Here is a 16,965-nt window from a genome sequence, read left to right as displayed (position 1 = left end):
TACGCATGCATGCAAGGGCACACACACACATGCATGCACACACACACTCACCATGCCTATCTGTCTGGCTGGATATAGGAGATAGCAGTGGCTGGCTGATGTATTTACAGCACTACACGTCTCCAAATCAATAATGCTGACTGGTCACCCTACTATCTGGATCAATGGCTGTCTGGCTCTCTCTCTCTCCCTGGGTAATGGCAATGATTGGGATATCTTTCTGTCTCCCTCATCTTCACCGTCTTTCATTCTGCTGCACTGCCTATACCTCCATCTCTCTCTCTCTCTTCTCCTTTGTTTTCCATCCTTTATTCTCCCTCGTCTCGTTCCCCTCCTCTCCTTATCCCCCTCTCCTCCTTCTCCTCTGCAGTACCCACCCCTCGCTCCACAGATGGTGTGGATGTTTACTTCGAGATGCCAGGGGACGACAGTGAACACGCCAACTTCCTGCGTGCCAAGATGGACCTGGAGGAGCGGCGAATGAAACGTATCAATGAGGTAAGGTGGGCAGGGAGGCGGGTTTGGACAGGCAATGAACCAATAAGATGAGGCCAGGCCTGCTGTGCTGTTTCCATATCTGTGATCTCCTACAGAACCCACTGTTGACAGTTGGGGGCAAATTGCTCTGGGACCTGAAGTGAGGTCTTAATGCAATATTAATATATTGGGAGAATCACAATTGAATACTCTGTGTCCTCTCTCCTCAACTCCTTCTCAAAACCCATTGGAGGAGAAGGTCGCGGGGGGGGGGGATGCTGGCTTTGTCATCCAATGGGTTTTGAGAAGGTGAGGACGCGAGGAGTATGCAATTGACTGTTCAACTGTTCAAGTGAACCAAGCCAAGTGGATACCCATAAACAGACAGACTTTCTTAGTAGCTGTAGATTGAGGTGGATATGGAGCATTTTAAACATCAGAATGGGCCTCAGTGGATTCCTGTCTGCGGAAATCTCTCTCTCTCTCTCTCTCTCTGTGTGTGTGTGTGTGTGTGTGTGTGTGTGTGTGTGTGTGTGTGTGTGTGTGTGTGTGTGTGTGTGTGTGTGTGTGTGTGTGTGTGTGTGTGTGTGTGTGTGTGTGTGTGTGTGTGTGTGTGTGTGTGTGTGTGTGTGTGTGTGTGTGTGTGTGTGACATTAACGCATTTTGCCTTTTCAGATCATGAAAGAATGGGCTGAGGCTGACAACCAATCCAAGAACCTGCCCAAGTCTGACCGCCAAGCCCTTAATGAGGTAAGAAGATGGAATAGGAAGAGGGGATTAAAGATGGGACACGGACACTCCTATACCTATTAACGCAACAATGATACCCCTCTCCTCTCCCCCCAGCATTTCCAGTCTGTGTTGCAGACTCTGGAGGAGCAGGTGGCAGGGGAGAGACAGAGGCTGGTGGAGACCCACCTGGCCCGCGTGGTGGCCACCCTCAACAACAACCGCAGACTGGCCTTGGAGAGCTACCTGACCACCGTGCAGGCAGAGCCCCCACAGGTCCGCAGACAGCAGGGGCAGCAGGGATATCTACATTTTCTTAGGCAGAGTACATGACTGTACAGAACTGCATGGGTTTTTCACGCTCAACAATTTCCTGTGTGTATCAAGAATGGTCCACCACCCAAAGGACATCCAGACAACTTGACACAACTGTGGGAAGCATTGGAGTCAACATGGGGCAGCATCCCTGTGGAACGCTTCTGACACCTTGTAGAGTCCATGATCTGAATTGAGGCTGTTCTGAGGGCAAAGGGAGGGGTGCAACTCAATATTAGGAAGGTGTTCCTTATGTTTGGTATACTCAGTGTATATTTGTTAGGCAGAGAGTATGAGTGGACTGTAGTGTGTTCATTTCTTCCACACCTTCCATTCTCTGACTATAATATCCCTCCTCTCTCAACAGCCAGAGCGGGTGCTGCAGGCTCTGAAGCGATACATGGCAGCAGAGCAGAAGGACCGCAGACACACTCTGAGACACTACCAGCACATTGAGGCCGTCGACCCCCAGAAGGCTGAGCAGATGAAGTTCCAGGTGTGAAATGAAAATATACCGGAATATACTAGGATGAAAAGATACTGTACATCTTCCTTAAGCAGTGATGCTGCTTCATGAAAAATGTATGCTCATGAAATAACTCTTAAAGGGGCAATCAGTTGTTGAAACAATAAATAAAAAAGTATATCCCCGCCCCTGTTTCGGTAAAAAGCTGAGGGATCGGGCTGGAGAAATGTAACCACTCAAGTTCATAGACATAGCTATGGATACTGTGACTGACCATTCATGATATCAATGATGTTTTTGAGGCTATTGGAGTAAAACAAGCTTATAGGTTGGGCTCTAATGGGGTACCACAGTTGAACTAAGCTCATGGGGCATTTATAAATTATATTTGTCAAGAATCAATGGGTACATATCATTTATTTATATGACCAAAATGATCAAAACTGATGTCATAATCATCCTTAACAGCAAAACTCATTTTCACTTGTAAATATCATTACATTAAACCAACACATGACTCTTTCAGACTCGGTGGGGGCTTTGTCTTGCAATGAACCTAACCAGCATTGATCTCTTGGGGTTGCAGGTCTACACCCACCTCCATGTGATTGAGGAGAGGATGAACCAGAGCTTGGCATTACTCTACAAGGTCCCTGCCTTGGCTGAGGAGCTGCACGATGATATCCGTACGCTACACTCCTCTCTACTCTCCATGTAGACCAGGATGTGGGGTTACTGCCCCTGTCCTAATATTCATGTTTTAGTTAATTCATAAGACATTTAGAAAGATAAGCTAGCATTTATCATGATGTCTTTGTAAGACATTCAAAGTTCCAAATATACATTATCTAATTAGTAGGTTATTATTATCTTGAAATTTCTCTAGCCCTTTCATGCGTGAGTTCCAAATATCTCTAACGGTCGCCCCAGCGTGAGTTTTTTTATGCACGTGATATTAGAACGTTCTCTCCATTCCAGAATGTGTTTGTTATGTAACAGTACATTTCATCCGCGCTGCACTCAAACAAAAGCACGCAGCCTGTTTTTATTTGTCAATTTTAAATTATTTCTAACAAGTTTTTTATTTTCTAATAACAGTTTGAAATGAGGTGTGTTCCGCCTCATTCATTCACATAAAAGTAGTCATTTTTACTTTTGCGGACCAATTAATTTTTTTGACATTTCTGACCCGGACAAAATTCCCCAAACACTTCTCAATTGTTTGTGCAGGACATTTACTCATCTGCCGTCCTGCATACACGTGTTCATATTATTCCACCTGTCGCCTGCATCGAAATCAAAGTTGTTTTCGTTACCAATAATACCTTTGGAAATGTGTGCGTTTCTATCAAAGTTCCTTATTACGTTATAATAGTTTCTGCATGTCGTGTTATGTCGTTTCTACTGTAGCATCATGTTTTTGTGTATATTCCTTATAACCGCGGACACGCGATGTAACGTTACTCATTTCATAACATTTATGGTGTTATACTCAATGCTTAGGTAGCTAGCTACATTCTCCTATTAGCTCTGGAAAACAATGCTAATTGCGTCAGGGAAGTATTAGCATGTGTTGTATTTTGAAGCTACCCTGGCCTTATGACTCCCAAGTGGCACAGCGTCTCAGTGCTAGAGGCGTCACTCCAGACACCCATCTTCAAATCAAGACTGCGTTTCTATCAAAGTAAGTGCCTAATTACGTTATTGTGTCGTGTTATACCGTTTCTACTATAGCTCACTGTGTGAATGGAGCATAATATATTTGTATATATTCCTTATAACCGCGGACACGCGAGGTAACGTTACTCACCTTTTATGGTGTTATATTCAATCGTGCTTATGTAGCTAGTTACATTATTCTATTAGTTCTGTAAAACAATGCTAAATGCGTCAGAAGTATTGGCATGTTGTATTTTGACGCTACCCTGGAAAAATTGAAAAATATCTTATACCACTTGGTCGTTTTCTGAGTGCATTCCACAAAGCTGTTTATCATCCACTGCCCCCATTTTGAGGTAATAGTCAAGCACGCAGTCTGGTTTCATGTTTCTCTGTCTGGTTTGTTTCTCTCTCCCGTCAGGTGGTCCACCTTCCCTGTGGCTGACATGGTTGCTGTATGGACAGTGGAGAGGACATGGACGTCTCGTTTGTCATGCCACTTTACTGCCAGCTGTTAACATTTCTTATTTTGTATAATGGGTCATTTAGGATGGTAGTAGCGTTGATGAAATGCAGTCATAGCAGCAGAACTAGAAAGCAGTCTTTACTGTCACCAGGAATGTATACATTTCACTAATTGTGGTTGTCCCCCACTCCTGGCTCTCTCTTATCCTGTAGCTCCAAGGCATAGCAATTGGTCTCTACTATGTCTCCCACCAGCTCCTCTGTCAGAAACAACTTGAAGCACTCTGCCTCAGTTGGAAATGGCAAGGGGCGTTGCACTCCAGACTGGGACTCATCAAAGCAAACACCAGGGCCAGGAGGGGTGAAACAGCAGGGCCAGGAGGGGTGAAATGACTGGTGACCTTCCAGCTACCACAGAACTCCTGTACTTCATCCACTGTTGGTATGCCTCCATCACCACCAGCATCTTCAAAGGGAACTGGGACTTTGTCAGTGGACAAGGGAAATTCAGATTCAGGGTTCTCAATGGCTACAAGGTTGGGGGGCAGCTCCTCACTGTCACTGTCAGAATCTGATTCCTGACTTTCATACTCAGACTCATTGTCAGAATTTTAAAAAATCTCCAGAATTTCCACATTTGTTTGTTGTCTCCTTTTGAAAGACATTGCTAATGCTTCAGCTCATCTCACTAGCTACATACATAAACAACAACACTGAATGGTTTAGAGTGAGAGGGTACGTGGTTGACTGCCGGCACGCGCCACTTGTATCAATAAATCACTATCAGAAAATGTTTTGTGTGGCAATTATTTGTGTATTTACGGTTTTATTCACATGTTTTCAAATCTAGGTGACAAATCATGCATTCCGATTCTTGCACAGATTGTAAAGGGCACATATTATGTGTGTAAAATACTTTTTTGAAGGTTGTACTGATTATGATGAGCTAAGCTAATTCCAGCTGTGTAGTCATGTTTGTTGACGTTCAATGCATTCTGGGTTCACGTAATCGTCTGTTTGACCAAAGATGTTATAACAAAATGAGGTGAGTAAGAGTTCACTCGTTTTTTGAGGACTTCCGGAAATGAATGGTGGGATGTGAACGACGGTAGACGACACACCCCTTCAACATGCATACTATAAACAGACCAAACTCATCTCGTCTTCTCTTATCTTCGGTTTCTGTGAGGGAAAAAAAATGCATGGCTGCGCGCTGAAACTAACCGTCGGATTACTTTCGATTTCTAAAAAGTGCTTTACCTAATTATTTCGATCAATGGTGTGCTCACCCGTGATGTGATTAATTATACATAATAATTGCTATTAGCTAATTCATATTGTAGTTTGTCAGCCGAGAGTTAGAAAATATGACTGCTTGTGTTGGGTCAATCTTTCCTCAGCGCTAGGACAAATGTAGCCTACATTTTTCCGGTTAGGATGATTGTGTTATGCTATATATTCTTCTGTGAATATCTGAACATTGAATCCAAAAATAAACTGCTCACATTCTGGACATAGCTCAGCCCAGTCAAAACTGTTCGCTGCTCTGGCACCCCAATGGTGGAACAAACTCCCTCACGACGCCAGGTCAGCGGAGTCAATCACCACCTTCCGGAGACACCTGAAACCCCACCTCTTTAAGGAATACCTAGGATAGGATAAAGTAATCCTTCTAAACCCCCCCCCCCCCCTTAAAAGAGTTAGATGCACTATTGTAAAGTGGTTGTTCCACTGGATATCATAAGGTGAATGCACCAATTTGTAAGTCGCTCTGGATAAGAGCGTCTGCTAAATGACTTAAATGTAAATAACTTTGTAAGGACTGTGTTTGTGTAAATAGTTTCTGAAAAAAGTGTGGCCAGCTCAAACGCTGATTGTTGCGTCATTCGAAACTGGCCGTTCTAAACGAGCGTTCTAAATGAGTGTTCTAATCACACGGGTGTGATCGTACGCTTCAGGGACCACTGTAGAACGATCACACCCGTGTGATGGTACGTGTGAAAGGGCTAGGGAACTCTCATTCAGAAAATAAAGGATTGGTGTATATAAGGTGTAAATAACAGTTTTACCGTAAATACATTATACTGTACTGTATATCAAGCTGGGTAGCACTTTAGTTTATTGTATTTCTCTAAACACCTTTCCTGTGTTTAAAACCTGCTTGTTTCTCCCTCTCTCCCTGTAGAGGAGCTGGTGAAGGCGGAGCGAGGAGACATCAGTGAGCTCATGACCACTTCCTTCTCTGAGACACGCACCACCGAGGAGCTGCTTCCTGCTGAGAGTGAGGAGGAGAAGGATGATGAGGAGGAGGAGGAGAGAGCCTTCCAGAACAGGCCCTACCCACCCCGCATTGGTACGGACACACACTCATGAATGCACGCATACACACAAAATGTTTCCTCTTCAAATAGTTCAGGAAATAATTCATTTATTTGAATACAAGCAGTAGTTAACTTTTTTTTTTCTCTCTCTTGTTTCTGTCCTGTCAAGACCCACAGCCCAACACTAAGAAAGGTGAGTTGAAGGGAAGGAACATGAAGTGTGATATTTGTCTGCCAAAATGTCATTTTCAAAGAAAAAAAAAGTTGAAGTTGATCATGGCTGAATCTGTGTGTTTTCTGCCTCTGCACTCAGCCTCTACAGACGAGTATGACTATGCCACATCTGAGAGAAGCCCCACGTATGAATATGAGGAGAAAGTGAGAAACATCTCTATTTTTTTTATTGCAAACATACACGTCACTTTGCAGACATGGCATCCTACTTGCACTTGTGTTTACAGCACAGCCAAGAGATACACTGACAGATATTATGTTAATCATCTCTCCTTCTCTCCCTCATCCCTACCCACTTTGTATCTCACCCCTCGTGTGTGTATATGGAAAAATAGCTTGTGTCGCACTGCAGCCTCCACGTGATAAACTGCTACATTTTTACTCACTTACTATAACATCCTCCCACAGCAGGAAGTCAACTCCCATAGATATGTAGTTAATGTGTTCTATTTAATTCTGTTGTACTTCCTCTGTAATGCCCTATTAAATAACCCCCTCTCTTTCTCTCACTCTTGCTCTCACTCTCTAGATTAACACCTCTGTGGAGCTCAAGCACGTGGTCTACAAGTCTCCTGAGATCCAGACAGATGAACTGGTGAGTCTGCTACCTAGATAAGTGTCTGGATGGGCTGGGCTGAGCGGACCCAGTCCTCTCTTGTGGTATTGTAAGTCATTCCCATGATGATATCAACCTCTAATTTCTCCATCCTCCCCTCTTTGTGCCCGCTCTTCCCCTCTTCTGTTTCTGTCCTTAGCAACCAGACGCCCTGGAGACGTTCAACCGCGGGGCCATGGTGGGGTTGCTCGTGGTTGCCGTGGCCATCGCCATGGTGATGGTGATTAGTCTGTTGCTGGTGCGCAGGAAGCCGTATGGCACCATCAGCCACGGGATCGTGGAGGTAGGAGGCAGGGAATCCAACAGAACCCGGACACTTTGATACTTTCAGTAGATCTCTTTATTGCACATTAGTGTGGGTTTAAATATTGTTTTGACTTCTCTGACCAAGGCTTCCTCCGATCTCAATGCCATAAACCTTCTTCCTTGATCATCCATCATGATCATCATCCCTTCCAGTTCCATTATTCTCACAATTTGTTGATTAGTTGTTTGTACAGCTTTTAGCTGTATGCAAAATAAAACTAAACTAAACACAATCAATCAAATGTATTTTATAAAACCTTTTTTACATCAGCAGTTGTCACAGTGCTTTACAGATGCCCAGCCTAAAACCCCAGAGAGAAAGCTATGCAGATGTAGAAGCCTAGAGGCTAGGAAATACTCCCTAAAAAGCATAAACCTACTATAGGAAGAAACCTAGAACGAAATCAGGCTCTGAGGGGTGGCCAGCCCTCTTCTGGCTGTCCAGGGTGGAGATACATGTGGCCATTAAGGCCAGATCGTTTTTGTTCATAGATGACCAGCAGGTTCAAATCATAACCATGGTGGCTATAGAAGGCGCAACAGAGCAACACCTCAGGAGTAAATGTCAGTTGGCTTGTCGTAGGCAGGTATTCAAAGTGTCTCTCCCTGCAGCGGCAGGTAGGAGAGGCACTTTATGCTTATAGCACAATATAGTGTCTCCTACTTCCTGCTGATAGCACTTCCTTATACCGTAGCATTGTACTGTATCTGTATCAGTATGACATTTGACCCTCCGTGTCTCACAGCAGGTTGACCCCATGCTGACCCCAGAGGAGCGCCAACTAAACAAGATGCAGAACCACGGCTACGAAAACCCCACCTACAAATTCTTTGAGCAAATGAACTGAGGCGGTGGGTGTGGCCTCCCGGTCATGCCCAATCACACGATGCGCTCCCTTTCCTTGCTTCCCCTCCTAGGGGCAGTCCCAGTCACACCCCCTATGATGTATTAAGACGTATCATTACGACCAACACTTTAATGTAACTTGACAAGCAAATAGGGGGTATATACCCCAAACCTCTGACTAACCATGTCCCCACATCAGTTTTTGGAATGTAAACCAGTAACAGAGACGTATTACCAACTGACCCATCCTCTTACTCTTCTGGTCTAGAATAAAGGGGTGGACATTAATGCCACAGTGTAACAATCATCTCCTTTGGAGAGATTTACTCCTGTCTACTTGGATAGGAATGCCATTGGCTTGAGTTGACCCCCTTATTCTTAATAAAATGGATTGATATTTGTCAGAAACTGACTCAATGTTGAACACTGCATTTTGCTTTGTTCTGTATGTCATCTGTTTATTCTTTATTGGATTGTGTTACAGCTCTGATTCATTATTTTCCAGTTCAGATAAATGGTGTAAAATGTGAACAAACAATATAGTATAGCTGATCTAAAACTCCACACAAACTAGTTCTCTATCTAAAGCTACAATGACTGACATGATGACCACCAAGCCAACCCCACATCCATGAGTCAATGAAGGACATCTTCTTTCAAAGCCAGGCACAGTTATAATGAATGAAGCAGAGATGAGGAGGTTGGGTTGGGAATGTAAGGTATTGAAGCTTGATTAACTTAGTTGTTACTTAGGTATTACTTACACCAACATATATTATCAATCCATAGTAAAATGGGTTGGTGGTCTTTTGATATTCAGCCCAACCTCATCCTTCAGTCTGTGGCATCTGACATAACCGGCACCCAGAGCCTATTCCATGTGATGTGAACTATATAATTGAACTAATGTACCAAATGTACCATTTAAGTGAATGACTGCTACCTAAAAAAATTGTAACAAAGTGATGAGAAGTCCATTATTTTAATGAAAGCATGCAGATTTGGTGTATGATGCTACCGTCTTTGTGTTGTTCCTGTTCTTTGCTTTTGATAAGATGGAAATGTTACAGATTAAAATGGACAGTGTAAATATCTTTAGAAAAAAACATGACTTCAAAATAGACATTTCTAGAGTGAATTTGCACCAGTGTAATGGAATAATAACAAAAAAGAAGAATACCTTGTGCTGTTCAGAGAGAGAGAACATTTTCCTAACATGGCTGATTGAAAACGGACTGTTGTAAAAAACAGCACAAGATGACACAATTAACTTCTGACTGAATGTATTTTAGGTAGACGTTGAGACTCCATTTCCTCTTCGATAGTGCATCACTCCCCTAGTAGAACCCCAAGGACTAACCTGTAATCAGTAGACAAGCTACATGTCCAAAACCTTCCTCATTATCTCACTGTAGTTTAACACTGAATGTCTCTTTTCACTATTTGCAGGTTTGAATGAGAACAGTGAGATGTCAATCATTGTTTTGGTGCAATGAACTTCAGCATTATGGAACATAGTGATGTTGGCAAACCATGGTGATATTGGGTAACAGTTGCACGTAAGGGAGGTACGCCGAGGACTGGACTATTGCTCAGATTGGGTGGGACCACAATATTTGCTCTAGCACACCTTAGTGAGTTATTTTCAGTTTATTGCTTCAAATTCAAGTGTAATCTTTATTAGGGACATAGCAGGTTTCAGGCAGGATGAACATATAGACGCTGTATATAAACCAGTTGAATGTTAGTCCACTAGGGAGATGTTGCATCTCACTGATGCATCTGTAACAGTTAGTATGATCAATATCATTCACTGTATATAGATAACAAGGGATTGTCCCCTTTTCAATGGCTGATTGTTGATCTCTTGGATGGGTTTTACATTTAATTTATTATCCACTACATGATTTTTGTACCAGAGAGAGTTCTTTGTGTTGGATGGTTACATACACAGTAGGAGGTTTCTTCATAATCAACAGTGTCAACTGCAACTACTGTTGGCCTACTGTACTACAGATGATCCTAACCAAAACCAATCATCTTTCACTACTCTCAGAATTCTGAACATTTTACTTTTTAAAACACCACCAGTCCTGAAACATCCTTAGAGGTTCATCATTTATTTATAACTCATGGCTAGGTTGTGTACTCCATGAAACCACTGGTGACACAAGGGAGTAATTTATTGATCACATCAGAGGAGATGTGGCTGATTTCACCCTCAAACAGTTCTGTTTCTTTATTCAAACACTGCTTTGAATATGGGGAAGATGAGTTCAAATACTTGACCTCAGAGATTTGAATTTTCCATGTATTGCTTTTGGATTGTAGGAATCACAGGTTGTGGTTACTGCATCAAGATAATTAGAGAGCTGAGGTAGTCTTTGTATAATTTGTACAGCTCTGTTTAGTGGATGAAAATGTGGTACTTTCACAGTTTAAGTCAGTTGAACCTTGTGTAACAGTTTAACTTTAGACCGTCCCCTCGCCCCAACGCGGTCGCTAACCAGGGACCCTCTGCACACATCAACAACAGTTACCCACGAAGCGTCGTTACCCATCGCTCCACAAAGGCAGCAGCCCTTGCAGAGCAAGGGGAACCACTACTTCAAGTCTCAGAGTAAGTGACGTCACCGACTGAAAGGCTGCTAGCGCGCACCACCACATAGCCAGCCATTTCACATCGGTTACATTCACCCACCTTTTGACCTCCTCCTTTTCCGCAGCAACCAGTGATCCGGGTCAACAGCATCAATGTAACAGTATAACTTTAGACCGCCCCCTCGCCCCAACACGGTCGCTAACCAGGGACCCTCTGCACACATCAACAACAGTCACCCACGAAGCGTCGTTACCCATCGCTCCACGAGGGCCGCGGCTTTTGTGGAGCGATGGGTAACGATGCTTCGTGGGTGGCCGTTGTTGATGTGTGCAGAGGGTCCCTGGTTCGCGCCCGGGTCGGGGCGAGGGAACGGACTAAAGTTATACTGTTACATTGATGCTGTTGACCCGGATCACTGGTTGCTGCGGAAAAGGAGGAGGTCAAAAGGTGGGTGAATGTAACCGATGTGAAATGGCTGGCTATGTGGTGGTGCGCGCTAGCAGCCTTTCAGTCGGTGACGTCACTTACTCTGAGACTTGAAGTAGTGGTTCCCCTTGCTCTGCAAGGGCTGCTGCCTTTGTGGAGCGATGGGTAACGACGCTTCGTGGGTAACTGTTGTTGATGTGTGCAGAGGGTCCCTGGTTCGCGCCCGGTCGGGGCGAGGGAACGGTCTAAAGTTATACTGTTACACTTGTATCGATACTACTGAAACTATAGAAGAGAATAAGCTTGCCTATGTTTCCCCAAAGACTCAAGGTTTTCCTACCAGCATTTAGCAGATGTAGAATGGTGTATACTGTAGTGACTGAACACACATTTGTATGTCCTCTCTTGATTAAGATACTTCTATGTTGGCCTTCCTCCCCTCCCCAGCCAATGAAAATGTAAACAATTATATGGAGAGTTTAATTGCTGCATTATTGCCTTTTACAATGCTGTGTTTTGGATGTAATTATGTATTTTTATTTCTAAGTAATAATCAATTGGATTGAGGGTCATGTTTTCTCACTGTATGAAAAATGTAATAGCTTGTATAAGAATACCTATAGGCACCCTAAAGAGGTTAAGTGATGTCTAACAGTTCAGATACAGTAAACATACTCTGTCAGTAAGTCTATAACTAAATTGTCCATGGTGTGGCGCCAAGCACAACTGTGAACAAATGATTGCTCTTTGTCAGACACAGATACTGACTGTAAATAATGTGAACTCCCACCATTTTGACTATGCTCTGATTGGAATGATACTGATGACATCACTGAGGGAGCTGATCTTCAAATCCATTCAGAACTTGACCAAACACATGCTTTGCTCTAGAAGAGGTCAGACAACTGACTAATTTAACCAATTGTCCCTGAGCTATGTTGAGTGTAATTCATGTGCAAGAAATCTGAGCAATGGAGATCTGATTAAGCTATTTAAAACTGTAATAAAATTAGAAATAACCCACGAAACACTGTTTCTTGAATCACTGTACTTCCCCTCTGACTACAGGATGGGATAGTTGTCTTGATTTTATAATATCAGCCAGCATGGGTTCACCAAGAGAGACGCATGTGTTCTGTCACAGCTATATCCAGAGAGATATTCTCTGGTTATAATAACACATTAATAAACACACCACCCACAGGAAAGTGGAGTGTTGTAAAGTATGGCTTATGTTGTGTGGCTGGGTGTAGCCTAATGTATGATCTAGATTGGTGAAGGTATCTATACTGTGTGCAACACTATAAACAGTGTGCTGCCATATTTGGGATTTGAGGTCTTGAGATTGAAACCCACCTTCATATCTGTACAAAACATAGCCAACAGAGTTAAGGGAATAAAACCAAGTTTTCTGCAAATGTGTTTATGCATTTTTATGTCAGAACAGGGAGTTGAACACAACCACACATCAACCAAGCACCTATTTAGATTCAATAGAACATGAAGCACAATGACATCCTGTTCTTTCACCTCAACATTTCCATTCCAGTATTTAAACATCACAGACTAACTCGGTATATGCAAGAGCAGGAAGTCAACATGGTTATGGTTTTATGGTTTGTTCTAGGCCAAATGACAACCCTCAGCAGCAATACTGTCTTAAACACCATAGCCAATGGTTTTGCTTGTCTACTAAGTCAAATTCACTTGTTCCAATTCAATGAGTGGAATTATTTTCTGTTTTTAATAGTGTCAGCAGGCTCAGCACATGTTATTTGGTTGGAACGTTATTAGGCTTTAATTATGACTTTTGTTGTGTGTGTATTTTCAACTACATTTGATAAATCATTAGCTATGTCAGTGGTCGCGATCTACTGGTCGATCTCCAAGGAATTGCTATTCGATCGTCAAAAATGTCTGTAAAAAAACAATAAAGCGTTCCTATTTTTTTGTATTCGTTTTGTGTTGTTCCCGTTAAATACACTTAATTCAGCAGCCCTAGCGACGGGAAGGCAAAGCGTTCCTTGCTTTAACAATTTAATGTGTCTGCGGGTAGAACTCCGTCTTCCCGGCAGGCCCAGAGAGCAAGTCAAGTGCACCTGCAAGTTTACCACTGGCCAATCAGATAGCTCAAATCGCCTTGATTGACTTCGAGCCAAAGACTGTAAAAAGAAGCCTCGAACACACAGCAAAGTTGATGCCGGTAGATTTCAAAACGTTCAAAACCATGACAAGAGAGAAAGTCAACGAATACAGCAAAGAGCTGTTGTTTTTGAATGAGTTCATGTTTAAGTTGTTAGTCAGCAATGTCAAGACTTTGTTTAACACTTTTATATGCCATAAAATGCACGTGCCGCTGCAATGAATGAGTATGGGAGAGTGTTTCCGATAAGCTTGCGTGGGTATTGTTAGCGGCTTGTCTTTTTTAATATCAAGGAATATTTAACTTTCTCTGGTCATAGGAGTAACAACATGAATTGGTGCATGAGGCAGAAATAATTCAGTGCGACTTGAGTTTCACCATCAGTTGGAAGACGGTGTCCCCACAGTTAGAACAATGAGAGAGTTTTATAATTAACATCTTTGGTGTCCCCCTTTCTCACGTAGGGTTTCCACAACTTCCGTATTCGCCAGACGAAGGTCCCCCCCATTTTCAACGGGAGCACGCTGAGCAATGCGCAGCACGAACCCTGCTAGTAGAGCGATAGAAAAAGGTCAGCTCTACTTTATGCAAATTGAATGCTGACACTGCTGTCGTTAACCAATCAGGTGAGGAGTAGATCATTGCTTGAAAATATCCCACCCACTAAACAAAATCATAAGGTCAATGACATGGAGGAGGATTACAGAGATTGTTGGTGTTGATGGCGGGTGAAGAGAGATTTGCACAACAATATTTGAGTGTGCTGCTAGTTAGCTATAAACATCAAGCAACCTAAACCTCAAAACTGGGATCAAAGCCACCATTTATAAATGTGCTGAGTCAATTAAATTGTGAAATTTGCCCACCAAAGGATAGAAATCACCAGTTAACACGCATTATAACATAGGAAATGCATGTTTGGTGTATAATTTACAATGTAATATGCTACCAATTGGATTATGGTATCTTAACATAATGAATCTTATATATTAAAGCTTAGGGCTCTTTCATTATGTTGTCATGACATTGATGATTATAGCTCACTTCCTGTAAAATACATAAATCTACATTCACTTGAATGGGTCTTTGGGTAAAGGGAATTGTGCCGTTGACTTGCAAAAAAATGTATGTGCAAATCTCTCTTTACCCAACATTAACACCTCTGAAATACTCCATGTCACCGACCTTCTTTTTCTGTCTCTGTATTCTAAAATCATTTTCAGCAAATAAACGAGGTAGAATTACAACGCTCCCAACGCCACATCATTTTCCTTTTTGATATGTTTCATTAGACTAAAATTGCCAGCTCATTTTCATCTGATTAGTATGCTATATAAACAGTTCAATGTCAATAACATGTTCTCATATGTTTGTTCTGGTTACACTGATAAAATCACCAATGTCTCTATTAAATTAGTTATATTTCTTTGTGCATTTATTGGGGAAAAAACGTCTTGCAATCAAGAGATGTCCTCTGAAAAAGTCTCAAAAGAAAGGTGGATAATGAAAATAGAAGTTTCAGGGAAGAATGAACAGAGAAATGGGCATTCTTACCATCTTTCTCCACTGTCAAACCAGAGTGTTTTGTTCCCAACCAAACTGTTGCTGTTTGCAAATAATTTAATATTAGACATCCTTATAAATCTAAGCATGGCACTTTCAAAAGTTACCTTTCCACCCAGACAGAGGCTTGACCGACGCAGAACAACTTAAGCTTCAACTGCTGGCTACTCCTCCGTTGCTTAACCCAACAACAGAAGTTCTTCCCTAAAAGCTGCCTGGGTTTAATTTATTTGTATTTATTTATTTAACCTTTATTTAACTAGGCAGGCCAGTTTAAGAATAAATTCTTATTTACAGTGACGGCCTACCAAAAGGCAAAATGCCTCCTCCAGGGACTGGGATTAAAAATTAAATAAAAATATAGGACAAAACACAAACATCTTCTCTTTTCAGAAAATGAAAAGCTCAATTAATAGGGATAGCAAAGTCAATGTTTTTCTCTCCTCCAATATTGAAGGCTGCAGCTCAGCTTCAGAATGTCATAGTGAGGAATCAATACATCCAGATATGCAGATATCTGTGTGAATTTTAAAGCTTGTTTCTAGCATAAGGCAGCATGGTGTTAAGCGTTGTTATAGGACGCTTTATATTACCTGGATACTTTTTGATTTATTTCCAAATATAAAGCTAACAATAGGTATCCTTTTTGTACTTTTCTTTAACAAAGGGTATGGCATACCCTCACTCAATTTGAACCCTGGTTTTAACCTAACACACCAAGCCCTTCCCAGACACGGAGGTATTTAAGGAGTGCATGATGACAGTATTGGAGGATTTGGCTATAACAACACATTTATGGATATCATAATTGCGTCTGTCAAACCAAGCCTTCTTGTTATTAGCAAAGTCGAATTAAAATGAAGACAATTGTTGAAATGAATTACTTTCAGCGCCATTTGCTGTCCACCTCTGTTTGATTATGCCGCAGCCGCTCCAAAGCTGATGTCTGCCCTGTTGCCTTTTTAGTTGACTTTCTCCTGCACGCTCTCCTCATAACTTAATGATTGAAAAAGTGTCTGCCTCATAACATTGTAATACATTTGGTCTCCAGTCTATGAGCTACAGAACAACCACATTGGCTACTACTCTTTTTACCGTAGCCTACATCCTTCATGTTAAATTAATTTTATGACCCGCCGCAGCGCTGCGTCTCCCCAACAGCACCCTGGAGAGGCGCGCTGGGCATGAACAAGCTAAATATTTTGCGCCCCTGCCGTTGGCTTATCAGGGGGTGGCATCAACACTCACCTAAAATGCCCTTATGCCGCTGGTTGACCGAAATTGTCATTGTTTTGGGGCAGAATTATGTGAGGTTTTATGTGTTGTTGTTGGAGGTGCGTCTTGGTCAGTTTATCTCAGAAAGGCGACTGCCTAATCCTGCCAAATGAGCGGGCCCAGTTGCGATTTTAGCATGTACATTTTGGTGGGGCAAAAAATAACAAGTGGGATGCATGCCAGCAAAGCCACAACACTAAACAATACATTAATTGCACTAGGTGACGAACTGTGCCCACAAACTGTTAGGGCCTACATAAAGCTGTCCCAACAGCAGTCCCAAAGTCTAACCACTGTTACACCTGGCTATCAGCTGAGCCTTGTCTGGCAGCGAAACAGTTCATTCGGCCTCATTTACTGCTTTTAAAAAAAACATAGCTGATATGGCTGACTTGCCAAATGTGGTTTCTAATGACAATTGAGATGTACAAACTATGGCATAAGTGGCAATCCGTAATTTCGATTAAGACATTAATGAGCGAGCTAGGATGGACGTAGTCAATATAACTATTTGTTTAGCG

The 16,965-nt window shown here is 42.3% G+C and overlaps 1 protein-coding gene and 1 long non-coding RNA gene across 3 annotated transcripts in view; both read left to right on the top strand.

The window, feature by feature from the left end:
* The window catches only part of LOC139563948 (amyloid beta precursor like protein 1-like), a 55,045-nt gene extending 42,554 nt beyond the window's left edge, over positions 1-12,491 (top strand). The window contains exons 7-17 of one of the 2 annotated variants that reach the window (XM_071383022.1): positions 371-498; positions 1,153-1,227; positions 1,324-1,482; positions 1,889-2,017; positions 2,574-2,673; positions 6,297-6,464; positions 6,602-6,625; positions 6,746-6,810; positions 7,196-7,261; positions 7,422-7,565; positions 8,338-12,491. In XM_071383022.1, the coding sequence (XP_071239123.1) occupies positions 371-498; positions 1,153-1,227; positions 1,324-1,482; positions 1,889-2,017; positions 2,574-2,673; positions 6,297-6,464; positions 6,602-6,625; positions 6,746-6,810; positions 7,196-7,261; positions 7,422-7,565; positions 8,338-8,436 (1,157 nt within the window). In that variant the 3' untranslated portion in view covers positions 8,437-12,491. Of the gene's footprint in view, positions 1-370; positions 499-1,152; positions 1,228-1,323; positions 1,483-1,888; positions 2,018-2,573; positions 2,674-6,296; positions 6,465-6,601; positions 6,626-6,745; positions 6,811-7,195; positions 7,262-7,421; positions 7,566-8,334 lie in introns of both variants that reach the window. The other variant, XM_071383023.1, reaches the window with a different exon arrangement.
* On the top strand, positions 2,680-4,904 carry LOC139563985 (uncharacterized). Its single transcript, XR_011672674.1, has 2 exons — positions 2,680-3,671; positions 4,068-4,904. It is a non-coding gene; the product is annotated as an uncharacterized lncRNA (long non-coding RNA).
* Positions 12,492-16,965: the final 4,474 nt, after the last annotated feature.

This window comes from Salvelinus alpinus, chromosome 35 (assembly GCF_045679555.1).
Source record: "Salvelinus alpinus chromosome 35, SLU_Salpinus.1, whole genome shotgun sequence".
Classification (NCBI taxonomy): Eukaryota; Metazoa; Chordata; class Actinopteri; order Salmoniformes; family Salmonidae; genus Salvelinus; species Salvelinus alpinus.
Note: the sequence above shows the minus strand (reverse complement) of the source record. Positions and strands in the feature narration are given on the sequence as shown.